Here is a 17,819-nt window from a genome sequence, read left to right as displayed (position 1 = left end):
TACCCATTTCACCGTCACTAAAATCGGGTACCTAACACGATGAAACGTACACAAACCGTCAGCGCTTCCTAGCAGTGCATAAGGACATTCAAAGATAACTGTTTATTGAGTCTAATTGCCGAATGTAGACGTGAAAGACCGTTAGAGCCATCTTAGTAACAATTTGACGAATCAAAATACCTTCCGGTAATACATGGATGAAAAAGTGGATTTTATATACCAGGTGCATGTTTAACGGTGGCCAAAAGAAGCCACATACCACGTCACCTGACCGAGATAGAACTTACTCAGTTACACGAGTTGCGACACAATCGCAGCAAAATTCACAGTGTTCCGGGAAAGATTTTTTTACATTAATTCCATTAATGGACCACAATATTTTACACCAGGTAATTAATTTCCTCTGGTGCATAGTCTGGCTTCACACAGAAGATTTTGATTGGTGTGTGTAGTGTACTGGATGTGTGACCCGGTACAAACAATTTTCAGTTCAGTTATTCTTTTACGTTGTACAGACTGCCACCACTTCGTCGACAGCGTGACCGTGAAAACCGAGTCCTGTCGCCTCTTGACGGATCCCTCCTTTACTGCAATATCTGACAACGACGTCTGTTCACAGATCCGTACAGTACGCGTTAGAGTTAACTTCTTTACGGTGGTGATTTGGTTCAGTGCACCACTGACGTTGCCATTTTACAATGTGACCACTAACAGCGAGCCTGTGGACAAGCAGCTCTCGTGAAATCCCCCTAAGGAACATGTGGATCCCTGCAAACATGCCCCATTCCAACTCACTCAGGTATTTCGAGTGTCTCATTGACAAACTAAGTCCATAATATTCACACATTATGGCTGTTCCTACATATCCTTTCGCTTCACACAGAAGGTTTTGATTGGTGTGTGTAGTGAACTGGATGTGTGTGAAGGTGTAAAGAGGGTATTTTGATATGAAATGCAACCTCCCAGTGGCTGTATGACTCCAAGTACACCTGCTCATTCAGGTTTGCATTGTTATTGTGAAACGCTGAAGTTAAACTAGAGAGTTGCGAGTCACATCGACGCTGTGTAAGTGGGTTCGCGCACAGCAGGGCGCTGGTGGCCTACTCACAGAGGACCTCTATGGCGTGCTGCTGGCGCACGGGCCCCCAGGGGTGCGGCCGCACCACCTCGCACGTGTACTCGCCCGTGTCCTCCGCCGTCAGCCGCTCCACCTGCAGCGTGTGGTTGGGCCACATGCGCATGCGCGGCGGAGACTCCAGCGACGGGTTGCCGGAGTCCGCCACCAGCCGTCCCGACCACCACCAGCGCACCGTCGACTCCCCTGCAAACCGCAACATCGTGTTCAGGGTCGGCTACAAGGATGGACTGTTCGTCAAGCTGGCTTGAGCACAGCATCTCTGCAACACACTGACACAATAATTAGACGAATGACCACTGGAGGGATACTGATCCATCAGTCTTGTAGCACGCATCGACATAGGAACACTGAAGACGTGGACTAAATAATCGACTTCACTCTGTTACACATTCACGAATAGCTTACAGACTGATACTAAGCCTCGTTATTTTTCGATGGAACATATTTTCCGAAAAATAAAATTGGGCTCAATTCCCAGTTCTGACCAAGATTTTTGGGAGGTTTTCTTTGGTAGAAATACAAATGACAGAACTGGAAATCCCCTACAAAATATTCCCAACTAGGATTTCCTCTGGCCTACTACCAGCTGGCTTGATATCTGGATCAGTCCCGAACAGTCTGCTCTAAATTTAGGGGTACAGAATGAAAGTTATTAATGGAAAAAGCTATAGCTTTATACACCACTAGCATCATCGTTATACCATTGCAGCAGCATCATTATAACATCTATGAATTGTTAACTCTCAAATAAGTTCCCTTCAAATATTGATATGCCTTCAGCTGCCACATGCGTTTGGTTTCGGAATCAAATTATCTTCTTAAATGTTTTGTATGATGCCTCATCTGTAAACAATGTAACACTACAGGTGAAGAGTGGTGTAGGTGTGCTGGCGTACACTGGCGCCAGCACATCATGCAGCATAGAGGTTACGAGAGAATCTATAGAGGCCAACGACAAGATTCGCTGGAAACATGCAGCCAGCCGCCAGTATTTAGGATCGCCACCACGGACCGTTGGGCCGGTTAGTTAGTTAGTTCGAGCCTGTTACGCCCAGTTGGTGAGTTAGTTCGTTCTAGTTAGTTAGCCAGTTAGTTGGAGGCTGTACGCCGTGGAGTTCCAGGTTATCACCGAGACAGAGCCGCAAACTTAGGCTCTAGCGCAGAGACAGGCAGCACATAGCGGACTTCTTCAGCAGCATTGAGGCTACGTGTACTATACAGAAGAGAGCTTGTAGCTCAGTACATGGAACTTTAAGTAGCTCTTTACTTATGAATAAAGAACTCAGTTATTAACCGCGTGCAGTTGGTGTTATAGAACGAGGATTCCGGCCACCCATGGTCCAGCTCTACAGAGACAACGAGACGACATAAAAGCTACTAAAGAGAGTACAACAATATCCTTTACCGGTCACCCACCTACTAGAATTAAAATAACAATAAGGGGAAAAAAGTAAATCGATGCAACACTACGTCTGCTTCACCTTTGTATCAATATACAACAAGCGCCTACCCTCCCAGTTTCTACCCCTAAACATTGAAAAGACTCATGACTGTATGGCGTTCCGCTATCCTGTACAAACAACACTGATGTGTTTTCAATCAACTGCACCTGCCTAATGAGTTCCAGTTCGTATCGTGCGAACGGGATGACTAAAAACTCATAGCTGACTGAAACTGCTTAGAGCTCTCCTCATCGGAATGTAAACATCGTTGGTCCTGTGAGCTGTTGTATGTGCGCAGACTTTGGCAGGCGCTGGCAGCAGCAAATAGAAGTTGCTTAATGCGTCTGGGACAGCAATGCCTTTTGTGTATGTGTGTGTGCGTGTGTGTGAGTGTTTTTAATTTCGAGGTACTTTAATAATTATCTTTTTAGTCCGTGCGAAGACTGTTTTATTTATTTGTTAGTTATATTCCTAGCGGGTGGGCTACTGTTACTATACTGGGGCTCTTCAGCCTTTCATTTAAGTAATTAAGTAACAATAATGGTCGTGACGACTCCCGGTAACATTTCCCAGGAGTGAGATTGGAAGCAGATGGGAGTGGGCAAGATATACGAGAAAGGATGTTGGAAGAGTACTGGTAAGAATCAAGAGTAGAGCGGTAGGAGGCGTGTATAATTGTAGTTACGTAAGGAAGGTATTGGTTTGAGCATTTATTTGGAGTGAAAGGACTAGGGTAGGTTAAAGTTAATAGGAATGGTTTCATGTTCTGGATGGAAAAGGGGATAGAAATAACGTAACGGAAAGCTATGGTCTATGTGGAGAAGTAAGAAAGATGGGACGTGGTGACAAAAGCAGTCAGGGTTCTCAAGAATTAGGGATACAATGATGTCTGAATTCTATTTTAATTGTGACAAGACTGGCAAAGCTATCTCATGTGTTTGTGATGGTGTACGATCCTCGTCAGCTGGCAAAGAATACGGGGGTCAGGAGAAATGGAGGCGGAATGCATTAGATTCAAACATTGGGAAGAAGTGATAAAACTTGGCCACGGCAAAGATGCCTGCAACATTTGTCTACGTGAGGATGGTGCGGATATGTGTCTTTTGGGTAAGTCTTATAGTCTACAGATTTAGTGCCCTTCTAATGTACAGCTCAGTGGTCAGTGTGTCTGACGGCTATATGGGGATTCCCGGTACTGTCAAGGATTTTTGCTAGGTAGATGGTCGAGAATGGGAAGAACTCAGTCTCGTGATGCCAATTGAGGAGCTACTTGAGTGTGGAGTACCAGATCCTAAATCTGGAACGCTGACAAAAGCCAGGAGAGCGGTGTGATGACCCATGTCCCTGCACACCGCATCCAAATGACGCCATTAGCAGAGGATGACAGGGTGGTCAGTGGTTGTCGATTGACCCACGACGGCCAGAAAGCAGAACTTCACTTTACTTACAGCGTGCACCATTCACATCCCTGAAGGTGCTCCGTTATGACAGAACGCAACGGATGAAAAGAAAGAGTGAGTGGATTTGTGGGCGAGTGAACTCACCGAGGTTGTGGACGTAGCAGGGCAGCAGCACGGTGTCGTTCTCGGAGGTCTTGACGGTGGTGGGCACGCTGCGGAACACCAGCTGCTGCTCCTCCTGCGGCGCCGCCCTCGCCGCCGCCCCTGCAACACGACCACACCACCTCGTAGAGCTCAGCAGAGGCTTGAGTTATGCACGTAGGCGCACGCTGTCACGAGCCCACACCGCACTGCCCAGTCTATAGGGGGAAAACTGCTAGCACTTATGAACTGGAAATAACAATACCGTTGAGGATCATGTGCGCATGACGATAGATGGAAATGCAAATGCCGTGTGGCTGGGGCCTCTCATCGGGTAGACCTTTCGCCTGGTGCAAGTCTTTCGATTTTACGCCACTTCGGCGACCTGTGTGTCGCTGGGGATGAAATGATGATGATTAGGACAACACAACACCCAGTCCCTGAGCGGAGAAAATCTCCGACCCAGCCGGGAATCGAACCCTAGCCGTTAGGTATGACATTCCGGCGCGCTGACCACTCAGCTACCAGAGGCGGACATGACGATAGATCACTGGTAATAAATGCGTTTATTTTTTAACTTTGAAGAATACAATCATAATTCTTCTTCTATCGTTTCACCGTACGTTGGGGTACGTCAAGAAATCAATTTGTGATGTTCTGTGCCTTTCTAATAGGCCACTGTTGCCCTCCATTCTTCCTGACCTTTCTTTCATTTCATCTTCAAATATTTGGATTGTTCTTTTGGTTTTCATTTTGACTTGGATCCTGTTTTTCTTGTTTTTGGAGTTCTCTTAAGTCCTTCTCCGTTTCCGTAAACCATTTTTTTTTCTGCAGAAACAGGCAAAATTTTTTATGAATCTATATGGGTTCATTCCGAGGATGTGTACACAAAAATCCGTTCTTCTTTTCCTCACTGTGCCTGAGAGTTTTCAGTAGTTTGGTAAAGGATTTCATTTTTAATGTGAATTAGTTTGTTGTTCTCGAATCTGGGACTAAGGATTTTTCTTAATATCTTCCTTTCTTTGATATTTCGCTTTTCCGATGGACTATGGTTGGTGATGGACAAGATTTCAAATGTATACAGGGCTCTGGTTTGATTACCGTATTATAATGTATTATTTTTGCATTCCACGAAAGAGATTTTTTGTTATATATGTTTTGGGTGAGTTGGAAGGCGAGTTCAACTTTACAACTAGATTCTATTGCTTTTTTCTAGAGAGCGTTCCAGCTGATCCATTCTCTAAGGTAACTGAATTCTTTGACGATCTATATCTTTTGTTCTCCAACTTTAACATATTTTGATGTTTTTCCATGTTTGTCACTATCCTGGTCTTTCAAAGGAGATTTTGAGACCTACACTCCTGGAAATGGAAAAAAGAGCACATTGACACCGGTGTGTCAGACCCACCATACTTGCTCCGGACACTGCGAGAGGGCTGTACAAGCAATGATCACACGCACGGCACAGCGGACACACCAGGAACCGCGGTGTTGGCCGTCGAATGGCGCTAGCTGCGCAGCATTTGTGCACCGCCGCCGTCAGTGTCAGCCAGTTTGCCGTGGCATACGGAGCTCCATCGCAGTCTTTAACACTGGTAGCATGCCGCGACAGCGTCGACGTGAACCGTATGTGCAGTTGACGGACTTTGAGCGAGGGCGTATAGTGGGCATGCGGGAGGCCGGGTGGACGTACCGCCGAATTGCTCAACACGTGGGGCGTGAGGTCTCCACAGTACATCGATGTTGTCGCCAGTGGTCGGCGGAAGGTGCACGTGCCCGTCGACCTGGGACCGGACCGCAGCGACGCACGGATGCACGCCAAGACCGTAGGATCCTACGCAGTGCCGTAGGGGACCGCACCCCCACTTCCCAGCAAATTAGGGACACTGTTGCTCCTGGGGTATCGGCGAGGACCATTCGCAACCGTCTCCATGAAGCTGGGATACGGTCCCGCACACCGTTAGGCCGTCTTCCGCTCACGCCCCAACATCGTGCAGCCCGCCTCCAGTGGTGTCGCGACAGGCGTGAATGGAGGGACGAATGGAGACGTGTCGTCTTCAGCGATGAGAGTCGCTTCTGCCTCGGTGCCAATGATGGTCGTATGCGTGTTTGGCGCCGTGCAGGTGAGCGCCACAATCAGGACTGCATACGACCGAGGCACACAGGGCCAACACCCGGCATCATGGTGTGGGGAGCGATCTCCTACACTGGCCGTACACCACTGGTGATCGTCGAGGGGACACTGAATAGTGCACGGTACATCCAAACCGTCATCGAACCCATCGTTCTACCATTCCTAGACCGGCAAGGGAACTTGCTGTTCCAACAGGACAATGCACGTCCGCATGTATCCCGTGCCACCCAACGTGCTCTAGAAGCAAGATCTCCGGATCTGTCCCCCATTGAGCATGTTTGGGACTGGATGAAGCGTCGTCTCACGCGGTCTGCACGTCCAGCACGAACGCTGGTCCAACTGAGGCGCCAGGTGGAAATGGCATGGCAAGCCGTTCCACAGGACTACATCCAGCATCTCTACGATCGTCTCCATGGGAGAATAGCAGCCTGCATTGCTGCGAAAGGTGGATATACACTGTACTAGTGCCGACATTGTGCATGCTCTGTTGCCTGTGTCTATGTGCCTGTGGTTCTGTCAGTGTGATCATGTGATGTATCTGACCCCAGGAATGTGTCAATAAAGTTTCCCCTTCCTGGGACAATGAATTCACGGTGTTCTTATTTCAATTTCCAGGAGTGTATTTTTTCAACTTGTTTTTGTAGTTCGAGGGTCTGTGCTTTGGCTTCTTCCCATGTCTTGGCTAGGAGGACCATATCATTTGCAAAAGCTAGACAATTGACTTTGAGGTCTTTGTTTTTTGTTCCCAGTCGGATTCCACTATGAATCTTCGTCAACTAATCGTCCTAATACTGCTGCTTTTCTTTACCTTCGTGCTGACCAACTGGAATCACGTAGCTACTTCAGTGCCTCTTTTTTATTTGATTTTTTCTCTATTTTTCCAGTGATCCTTCATTTTCTACCCATGTTTTGCTTTCTTCTGTCTACATCTATTACATCCACATCAGAAATTTATGGCACGACCTAACTAAAGCAACATACCCATTGATCTACATCTGCATGATTACCCTGCGATTGACAATTAACTGCCTAGCACAGGATTCATCGAACCACCTTCAACCTATTCCTCTACCATTCCACTCTCGATCAATACGTGGAAAAAACGAACACTTAAATATTTCCGTACGAGCTCTGATTTCTCTAATTTCTTATGATGATTATTTTTCCACATGTATGCGAGGATCAACAAAATATTTTCGCATTCGGAGAAGAGAATTGGTTACTGAAATTTCGTGAAAAGATCTCGCTCTAACGAAAAATGCGTTAGTTTTAAAGATTGCCATCCTAACTTGCCTAACATGTCCGTGACATTCTCTCCCCTATTTCACGATAATACAAAAGGAGCTGCCGCTTCTTTGAACTTCTTCAATGTCCTCCGTTCAATACTATCCGGTAAGGATACCATACAGCGTTGCAATACTGTAGCAGACGACGCACAAGCGCAGTGTAGGCAGTGTCTTTAATTGATCTGTGGCATCTTCTAAGTGCTCTACAAATAAAACGAAGTATTTGGTTCGCCTTTCGCATAACATTTTCTGTATGATGGTTCCAATTTAAGGTGCTTGTAACTTTGAACCCTAGGTTTTTAGTTGAATCGACAATCGTTTTTTAATTTGTATTATTTATCGTGTAATCGAGATTTAAGGGATTCTTTTTAACACTCATGAGAAGGACCTCACACTTTCAATTGTTCATTGTCAATTGCCACTTTTCACATCTTACTGATACATTGTCTAAATCATTTCGTAATTCGTATTGATCTTCTGATGACCGCATTATCTGCAAGTAGTCTAAGAGGGCTGTTCACATTGTCTTACAAATCGTTTATATTGATTAGAAACAGCAGAGGGCCTATAGCACTTCCCTGTGGAACGCCAGATATCATTTCTGTCAATGTTCTTCTTCAATTCTTACTTTTCTGCCGCGAAAACCTTCTAAACTTAGTAGTTTCTTCCTGAAAACAGTTTTTCGTTGTTTCTGATCCTTTGATATTTTTTTCTTTCTAGTTCTTCCGTTATATCTGCTTTATTAAATGACATTTTACGTGATGAAAAGCTCTCGTGTTTCCAGCCGAATGAGGGTGTTGAGATATCACTGCTAGTCAGCTGGAAACCCGAGAGCTATTCATGAGTAGCATACGCCAGGAAAGCCTACATTTTCTAATTGGCACAAGTATTATATTCACATATTGTGGTCTTTTATGGCCTGCTGTGCGTTATTACGAACTTGTGTTACAATGATGTGACAGAGATTATTTGCTTTGTATTTATAATAATAATCTCTTAACAATCGTTTCTTCGCGTAACATGGTTCCAGTTGACATAGACCGCTATGTGAAACAATGGGACACATCTGTGACGTATTCTTTCTTCTACCTCTTTCTTCCACCTCAGTTGCAATATCCAGTTACCTATTGTTTTTTTGTGCAAATGTTATAGTTATGGATGTGTTATACGTCGATTGCCACATTCCATACATGAACTTGAAGCCTCGTGGCTCTGTAATAGATTGCAACGAAATCTGGAAAGCAATAAATTTTATTCATTGAAATGAAAAGGGAATAGAGGATAGTAGAGTTCTCGGACCACCATAATGACTTGTATTTAATATGGAGTGGATGTTGCCACCTTCGAACCGCGGCGATGTATACGCCCCAGATCAATCTGTTACCACAAACATTACTTCGTACTGACTATCGTTGGTTTCGCCAACTCGCAAACTATTTATCACTTCCAACCTAACCTAGATCTCCAGCTACACTAATGGTCAGACCAAGATTTAGAGAGAAACGGAGGAATGGGAAATGGGAAGAGGGGAGAGAGGCAGGCAGGTGACAAACATTGCCCTGCTTCCAGCCCACAAGCATGTTTGCCAAAAAAACACTCTGTACTACTTCGATTCAATACCTCCAGACGAAGCCGAAATTAGCAGACGGCGCGGGAGAACGATAAACTGACTGGGGAAGATTCGATAACAACTGAACTGTGGAAATACGCAAATCAGATAGTCAAGAAAACAGTCAACAACCTATCAACGGCTGGTGCAAGAAATGTGCTACACGCGCAAGATCTCCAGCGACTAAAAATATGCACTAACACATCCGTTGCTTAGAAAAAGGGAACCAAACTGATGTCAGTAACTGTAGACGTATCTTCTGCCAGAGGACACTCTGCATGATCGGCTGGAGGAACAAATAGAACACATTACCTAGCGAGATGGCACAGTGGTTAGCATACTGGAGTCATTACAGGGAGGAGCATGGTTTCCCTACATCAGCGAAAACGAAAATTGAGATTTTTTGTTGGAAGAGACAAGATATGTTTATAAATTTTCTATTTCTCAGCTGCATCCTTGACAGAAATATCAAAGAATAGGAAAAAGCACCTTAATATGGCATTAAATACATTTTTAGCATTTGTTTTGGTGACCTCATGCTGTGATCAGAGCATACTGAATGGACTGTGACACAAATTTTTTGGAAGAGATAGCGTCAGAAACTGGCCAACAGATATCGTTTGAGAAGACAAAGTTTATCACTAGTTTCAAGAAAAGTATGAAATCCATCAACACATAGAATAGTGGAGGAAACAATCTTGGCAGTTCAACTGATTAATCCGCGTGAAACACTCTACATTTCCATCTACAAACATAAATACAAACATACAAATCGTACGATGCGCGGCGGAGAGTACCCTGTAACTCTACTAGACATTCCCATTCCTGTTCCAACCGCAAATAGAGCGAGGGATAAACGACTGTCCATACGCCTCCGTATGTGCCCAATTTTTCGTATCTTCTCCTCGTGCTCCTTACGCGAAATGTATGTTGGTGGTAGTAGAATCGTTGTGCATTCTTCTTCAAATGCCGGTTCTCTAAGTTTTCAGGGTAGTGTTCCTCGGAAAGAAAGTTGTCTTGCCTCCAGGGGTTCCCATTGTAGTTCCCGAAGCATCTCCGTTAACACTTGCGTGTTGTTCGAATCTATCAGCAAAACTTTAATAGCCCGCCTATGCAAATAATCTTCTCGAGTTTGCCGTCGGATCCTATTTGCAAATCCCATAATATTTCTTCGATACAGTTGAGAAATTTGCACATGATCCGTCGGGAAAGCCTGAAGAGTCACAGCCCGCCTACAAATTGCTCCGATGCCTTCCTTTAATCCGATCTGGTACAGATTCTAAACACCCGAACAGTACTCAGTAGCGTTCTGCATGTGGGCTGCTTTACAGATGAACCACACTTTGCCTAAAATTCTCCCAATCAACCGAAGTCGACCATTTGCTTTCCCTACCAAAATTCTCACACGCTCGTTCCATTTCATTTTGCTTTGCTTCGTTACACCCAGGTATTTAAACAACTTGACTGTGTCAGACAGGGTACTGCTAATGCTGTCTCAGAACATTACGGGTTTGTTTTTCCTACACATCCGCATTAACGTACGTTTCTCTGTATTTGGAGCTAGCTACCATCAAACCAACTATAAATGCTGTCTAAGTAGTCTTGCATCCTCCTACAATCACTCATCTTCGGCATCTTCCCGTACACCACAGCATCATCAGCAAACAACCCCAGATTGCTGGCTACCTGGTCCGCCAGATCATTTATGTATACAGACGGCATTAGCGATCCTAGCACACTTCTCTGCACACTCCTGACGATACCCTTCTCTGTGTTGAACACTCGCCATCGAGGAGAACATACTGGGTTCTATTACTGAAGTAGTGTTCGAGCCACTCACATACTTCAGAACCTATTCCGTATGCTCGCACCTTCCTTAGCGGTACATTGGAATGATGTAGACGTAAGTGCAAAGAGTTAGTATCAGCAATGTGGAGATGGCATTACAGCTAACGAAAAATCCTGCAATAAGAAAGTAAAATTGAAGCTTAAAAAAAGACGTTACGTCAGTGACCCAAACTGAGAGCCTCTGCGCTTTAGAACCCTTAGCGTTGGGAAAAACAATAGACACTGAGCACGCAGAAAAGGAACTAATATACTGAGAAATATCTTTAAGGTAAGAAAAATCGGTAGCATTTATCGATCCAAGAACTAACAAAAGATATGTGACAAATTCAGACACTATATGGACACGAACGTTAACATTGTCGTACATTAGTTTTTAATTTAGAGAAATAGCCCCTGGGACGGACAGCATATTTTGCGAAGTATTATTTAATTATTCTTTGTTCAGCATAGAGCGTTTATTAGACATGGTACACGATAATACTCGAACGAGAGAGAGGAATTTCAGGGAGGAAACAGATAGCTACACATCGAAACTTAGATGTGCGATGTTACAAGCCGTAAGGAGGGTAGCGGTTCGTGTTGCGCAGTAATTCTGCTACTTAGGTTCTTGCAGTTGGAGTGCTTTCCCAGCTGCACGCTTACACTCGGCTCGTGGTCTGTTATTCGTGAAACTATTGTTTTGTAAGACAGTGAGGGGCGCCTTCTGACTCTTTGTAGCTGTGGAAGTAGCAGGGACAAACTTACGTGACACTAAAGTAAGCCCATGTATTTGGTGTTAACATGTAACGAGCTACAAAGCGCTCTGACTATTTATTGCTCTACAATAGAAGTGTATTGAAATATTCGACATAAGTTGAGTAGGCTTGAGGCAGTTAAAATCCTGTAGAAGTACAACGTTTTAAAATATGTTTAAATCAGGTCACTCTTCTGTTATAGGTAGGACAAGGCTCGAATTTGACGAGTGAATAATGCGTTTTATTTTATTTAAAAGATCTATCCGTTTAATCTACTATGGATGTGTTGCACAATTGCTACAATTTCACTATGTCTTAAGCTAGGAAGATAAATTCTTTGATAAATGTTCAAATGTGTGTGAAATCTTATGGGACTTAACTGCTAAGGTCATCAGTCCCTAAGCTTACACACTATTTAACCTAAATTATCCTAAGGACAAACACACACACACATGCCCGAGGGAGGACTCGAACCTCCGCCGGGACCAGCCGCACAGTGCATAACTGCAGCGCCTGAGACCGCTCGGCTAATCTCGCGCGGCTTTGATAAATGGCGAAATGATAAGTCTTTAGTGACGGTCCGAATGCCAATGTACGTAAATGAAATACTGAGACGATGTGTTACTCAAGTTCCATTCTGGGACAAATTTTTGTGCAATATCATTTCCATAGAAGATGGAGAGAGAAATTTGGTGTAACCCCTTCAAGATCTTGATAGGCTACTTTTTGTTCACATAAATACTACACGCATCAAAAAAAGTTTCGCATCACCTCGGTTCCGTGTGTTCCTGAACCTGTACAGAAATTGGAATAGATTTCAACATAAACATCGTTTCCGCCATTTTTATTGCTCCTGAAAACCACACACTGCATGTTGCACTATCATACCGCGAGACATTCAGAGGTGGTGGTCCAGATTTCTGTACACACCGGTACCTCTAATACCCAGTAGAACGTCCTCTTGCATTGATGCAAGCCCGTATTCGTCGTGGCATACTATCCACAAGTTCATCGAGGCACTGTTGGTCCAGATTGTACCACTCCTCAACGGCGATTCAGCGTACATCCCTCAGAGTGGTTGGTGGGTCACGTCGTCCATAAACAGCCGTTTTCAATCTAACCCAGGCATGTACGATAGGGTTCATGTCTGGAGAACATGCTGGCCACGCTAGTCGAGGGATGTTGTTATCCTGAAGGAAGTCATGCACAAGATGTGCACGATAGGGGGCGCAAATTGTCGTCCATGAAGACGAATGCCTCGCCAATATGCTGCCGATATGGTTGCACTATCGGTCGGAGGATGACATTCACGTATCGTACAGCCGTTACGGCGCCTTCCAAGACCACCAGCGGCGTACGCCGGCCCCACATAATGCCTCCACAAAGCAGGGAACCTCCACTTTGCTGCACTCGCTGGACAGTGTGTCTTAAGGCGTTCAGCGTGACCGGATTGCCTCCAAACACGTCTCCGATGATTGTCTGTTCGAAGGCACATGCGACACTCATTGGTGAAGAGAAGGTGATGCCAATCCCGAGCGGTCCATTCGCCATGTTGTTGGGCCCATCTGTACCGCGTTGCACGGTGTCGTGGTTGCAAACATGGACCACGCCATGGACGTCGGGAATGAAGTTGCGCATCTTGCAGCTGATTGCGCACAGTTTGAGTCGTAAAACGACGTCCTGTGGCTACACGATAAGAATTATTAATTATGGTGGCGTTGCTGTCAGGGTTCCTCCGAGCTATAATTCGTAGGTAGCGGTCATCAACTGCAATAGTACCCTTGGGTGGCCTGAGCGAGGCATGTCATCGACAGTTCCTGTCTCTCTGTATCTCCTCCATGTCCGAACAACATCGCTTTGGTTCACTCCGAGACTCCCGGACTTTTCCCTTGTGGGGAGCCCTTCCTGGTACAAAGTAACAATGCGGAAGCGATGGAACCGTGGTATTGACCGTCTAGGCATGGTTGAACTACAGACAACAGGAGCCATGTACCTCCTTCCTGGTGGAATGACTGGAACTGATCGGCTGTCGGATCCCCTCCGTCTTATCGGCACTGCTTATGCATGGTTGTTTACATCTTTGGGCGGGTTTAGTGACATCTCTGAACAGTCGAAAGGACTGTGTCTGTGATACAATATCCACAGTCAACGTCTATCTTCAGGAGTTCTGGGATCCAGGGTGATACAAAACTTTTTTTGATGTATATGTATTGAGTAAAATTTTAGGTCTTCTTCTTTTTGCATCTCAGAAATGTCGTTATTGGATGTAAAAAATCTAAGAGTCACCGTTTACGTGTGAAAATCGAAAATAATGTCTATTTTCTTAGTGATGATCTTGATGTAATATTCAGAAGCTGGAAATCGATAAGGATAAGAACACAATGGAAACCCTGTTCTATGAGACATTTAGTTACAGAGTTTAACAATTAACTTTTGCACTAGAACAGTGATCGTCAAACTTGTTGTCTTAAGAGCCCATACTGACAGTGTGGGGTGGCACATCGGGCTGCATATATACCCATCTCATTACTAATTTGTAGCCTACAGGGGGTGGACAAAAATATGGAAAGACCACACATACACACAACATAGTACCATGCCTAATACGGTGTAGGAGAACCGTTGACAGTCAAAACAGCTTCCATTCGTCTCTGAATAGATAATTAGAGGTCCTGTTTAGTTTTCAAGGGAATCCTGTGCTGTTCTTACTGCACAGCAGTGGCAAGTTCAGATAACAATGATGGAGGTGGATAGCGATCAGGAGGTGGATAGCGATCACGCACGCTTCTCTCCAAAGTTAAATTCCACGGTTCTAGGTCGACGGAAAATACAATGTATATTTTGGTGACCGAGTTTGCTAGTATCAAAATATGTGACATAAATGGCTGTATCTTTTGACTACGCTGACTTAGAAAAAAATGGCTCAAATGGCTCTGAGCACTATGGGACTTAACATCTGAGGCCATCAGTCCCCTAGAACTTAGAACTACTTAAACCTAACTAACTTAAGAACATCACACACATCCATGCCCGAGGCAGGATTCGAATCTGCGACCGTAACGGTCATGCGGTTCCGGACTGGAGCGCCTAGAACCGCTCGGCCACTCCGGCCGACTCTGACTTAAAAGCTCCGCTTTTTACGTAGCCATGAGTCCGTAGACCTTAATAATCTGACATAAATTTCAGCTTGATACGTTTACCCGTTCCTGAGTAATGGGATTTTGAACAGTCGGACTGACAGAAAGACAGACAGTCAACACGGACAATAAATAAATAAATAAATAAAGTGCTCCTATAAGCCCGCGCGGAGTGGCCGTGCGGTTTGAGGCGCCATGCCACGGACTGCGCAGCCCCTCCCTCCCTCGGGCATGTGTGTGTGTGTGTGTGTGTGTGTGTGTGTGTGTGTGTGTGTGTGTGTGTGTGTGTTGTTCTTAACATAAGTTAGTTTAAATAGTGTGTAAGTCTAGGGACCGAAGACCTCAGCAGTTTGGTGCCTTAGGAATTCACATACATTTAAACATTTTGCTCCTACAAGAGTTCCGTTGTTACCAACTGAGGTACGGAACGCTGAAAAGAAAATTCCTTTTAAAAATCGGGGACATCATTCGTCGGATTGAAAGATCAAGGTGTAACACATCGCTTTAAGCCAAGGCGATCTGTTACGCTTCAAACTTCACATCTCAAACGCTTCGAGTAACTCGCTTTCCGAGTGCCCCACAGAACAGGATTCATTACCGTACAGTGCTGTGCTCCAAACGCACATTCTCAGAAATTTCTTCCTCAGATTAAGGCCTATGTTTGATGCTGACAGACTTCTTTTTGCGAGGGATGCCCTCTTTGCCTGTGCCAGTCACCTTATGTCCTCCTCGATTAGTCCGTCACGCGTCCTTCACTTTCTCTATTAAGTGGACCCCAGTTTTGATGTTAAGTTACTTGCTCATCTCATTTATGCTACTCATTACTTTCATATTTCTATGGTTTACTGTAAGTCTATGTTCTATGCTCATTTGACTCTTCATTCCATTTCAACGAGCTGTTTTTGGATTTAGAAAGGAAGCCAGAATGCAGATACGTTTCAGTACATGGTGGTATTTTATATCAATAAAACGAAACGCATCTGGTGACACAAACATGCACTTTCTTACAGTTTCACCGACCGATTAAAAATATCTCCATAATTGTAGGGCAATTGCTGACAATACGGCCACAAAAAAACTAGGAATTGTCGTTTGTTTCTTACATTCGTTGATATTTTTATTCTTCTTCTTAATCACTTTTCTAAATGTTGTTTCTTTTTTAGTTTGAACAGCTTATCGTCTTCTGTACTGCCTTTCCTCGCCGTCAACAATTTTGCCTCCTCGACCGGGTTTCGTTTACCATCTCCTCATTTACTTGGAAATTAATTAGTTTCTAAACTAGACTTCTACTCCTCTGAAAACAAATTTCTTCCTTCTTCAAACACTAGTGTAATGTTCCTAAAGCAGTTTCGTCAAACTTGGACAAATGAAATATTCTTCCTTCTTGAAAACTGAAATCAACTTATAATTTTTCACCTTCACGAGGAACTTCCGCTTTGCAATGAAAGAAGAAAGGAAAAAAAGGGCCATGTAACCACAGCTCCACATGTGGTAGCATGAGTCATTTATACTCCGTTGTCGCTGCAACCTCGTGTTCTGCGTCCGAAAATGAAACACGTGATGCAGTGGATGAGGTACTGTTATAAAACTGTGGAAGATCCAGGTTCAGGCCCGTGCTAAAAAGCTCTGATTTATATTTACTTTCCAAATGCGCAGTGGGTATGAATTGGGGTAGTATGCACGACGGGAACATCTTATAGCTGCATGAGAAGTGTGTTGGGCGAAGGTAACAGTTTTCCTGACTCATTTTGGACTGTTGTGAGCTAGACGGCCCTCCGTGGTGTACATCGTCTTCCTTGTAATTTTTCCCACTGCAGTTTCTTCACGAAACTCTCTCGCTATCTGATCCTTTTGTCTATTTAAGAGCATTACTTTACATTTACTTACGCTGTCAATTCTTACACCAGACGCTGTTCTTCCGCGTATATATCTGAATTTCGTAACAAGCCGTTAATGAGTCATCTCCCGGTATATAAATGTGTTGTCTGCGAACCGCTTCGTACAGTCAGCCGCTTTATCTATGAGGTCATTTACACGTATCTGCGACTCTGTCGCACTGCCTTGAGGTACGCGGGGCGCCACCTTCGCCTGCCCATTGGGAATGACATACTGATTTCTATTCCTGGTCTGGTATGGTATGTCTTTTGTTTACTAGGTGAAGGTGACGGCGAGAAACTGTATCGAAGGTTTTCTACAAGTCAGGAAACACAGCATCAATCTTAGCTCCGCGATCTACTGCATCGTCGATCTCTCGATGAAGATGGTGTTTGGTTTGTGGGGCGCTATACCGCGCGGTCATCAGCGCCTGTACAAAATCCCAGTTTTTACACAGTCCAATTTTTTTTACAGTCCAGTCTAGCCACTGTCAGATATGATGATGATGATGATAATGATGTTGAAATGATGAGGACAACACAAACAACCAGTCCCCGAGCAGAGAAAATCCCCAACCCGGCTGGGAATCGAACCCGGGACCCCGTGATCTAGAGGTTGCAACGCTACCCATTAGACCAAGAGCTACGGACTGGATCTCTCGAATGAAGAGGGCAATCTGGGTTTCACATAAGTGGTACATGGCGATACCAAGTTGATTCCTACATATCAGTTGTTCAAATTTCAGAAACATCATCGTACGTAGTTACGAGACTACGACAAATTTTCCAAAACTCTACAAGAAATCTACGTCACTAATATACGTCATGGGTTTTGAGGGTCCAACTTACGAGCTCTGTTATAAGCCGCCAGAAGAAAAAAGAAAATGAAGCGGTGCAAGACATGGTCGGATGTCAATGTAACTTCGTACTCGTATACATCATCGCAGGATTTACAAATGATCAGATATGCCACTCTCTGTGACATATAGAATGGCCACCAGACTCCAGTAGTGTTGTTATCAACCCTGATAGGGTGTATAAGGGACGTGAACCGTGTCAGATGCTGAGTGATGACT

At 44.6% G+C, this 17,819-nt stretch overlaps 1 protein-coding gene across 1 annotated transcript in view; it reads right to left on the bottom strand.

Moving 5' to 3' along the window:
* The window catches only part of LOC126162231 (limbic system-associated membrane protein-like), a 272,229-nt gene that overhangs the window by 65,576 nt on the left and 188,834 nt on the right, over positions 1-17,819 (bottom strand). Inside the window, exons 2-3 of the mRNA XM_049918600.1 lie at positions 4,125-4,244; positions 1,109-1,321 (exon numbers count right to left, since the gene is read on the bottom strand). Of these exons, the coding sequence (XP_049774557.1) occupies positions 1,109-1,321; positions 4,125-4,244 (333 nt within the window). The remainder of the gene's footprint in view (positions 1-1,108; positions 1,322-4,124; positions 4,245-17,819) is intronic.

Source organism: Schistocerca cancellata, chromosome 2 (genome assembly GCF_023864275.1).
Source record: "Schistocerca cancellata isolate TAMUIC-IGC-003103 chromosome 2, iqSchCanc2.1, whole genome shotgun sequence".
NCBI lineage: Eukaryota > Metazoa > Arthropoda > Insecta > Orthoptera > Acrididae > Schistocerca > Schistocerca cancellata.
Note: the sequence above shows the minus strand (reverse complement) of the source record. Positions and strands in the feature narration are given on the sequence as shown.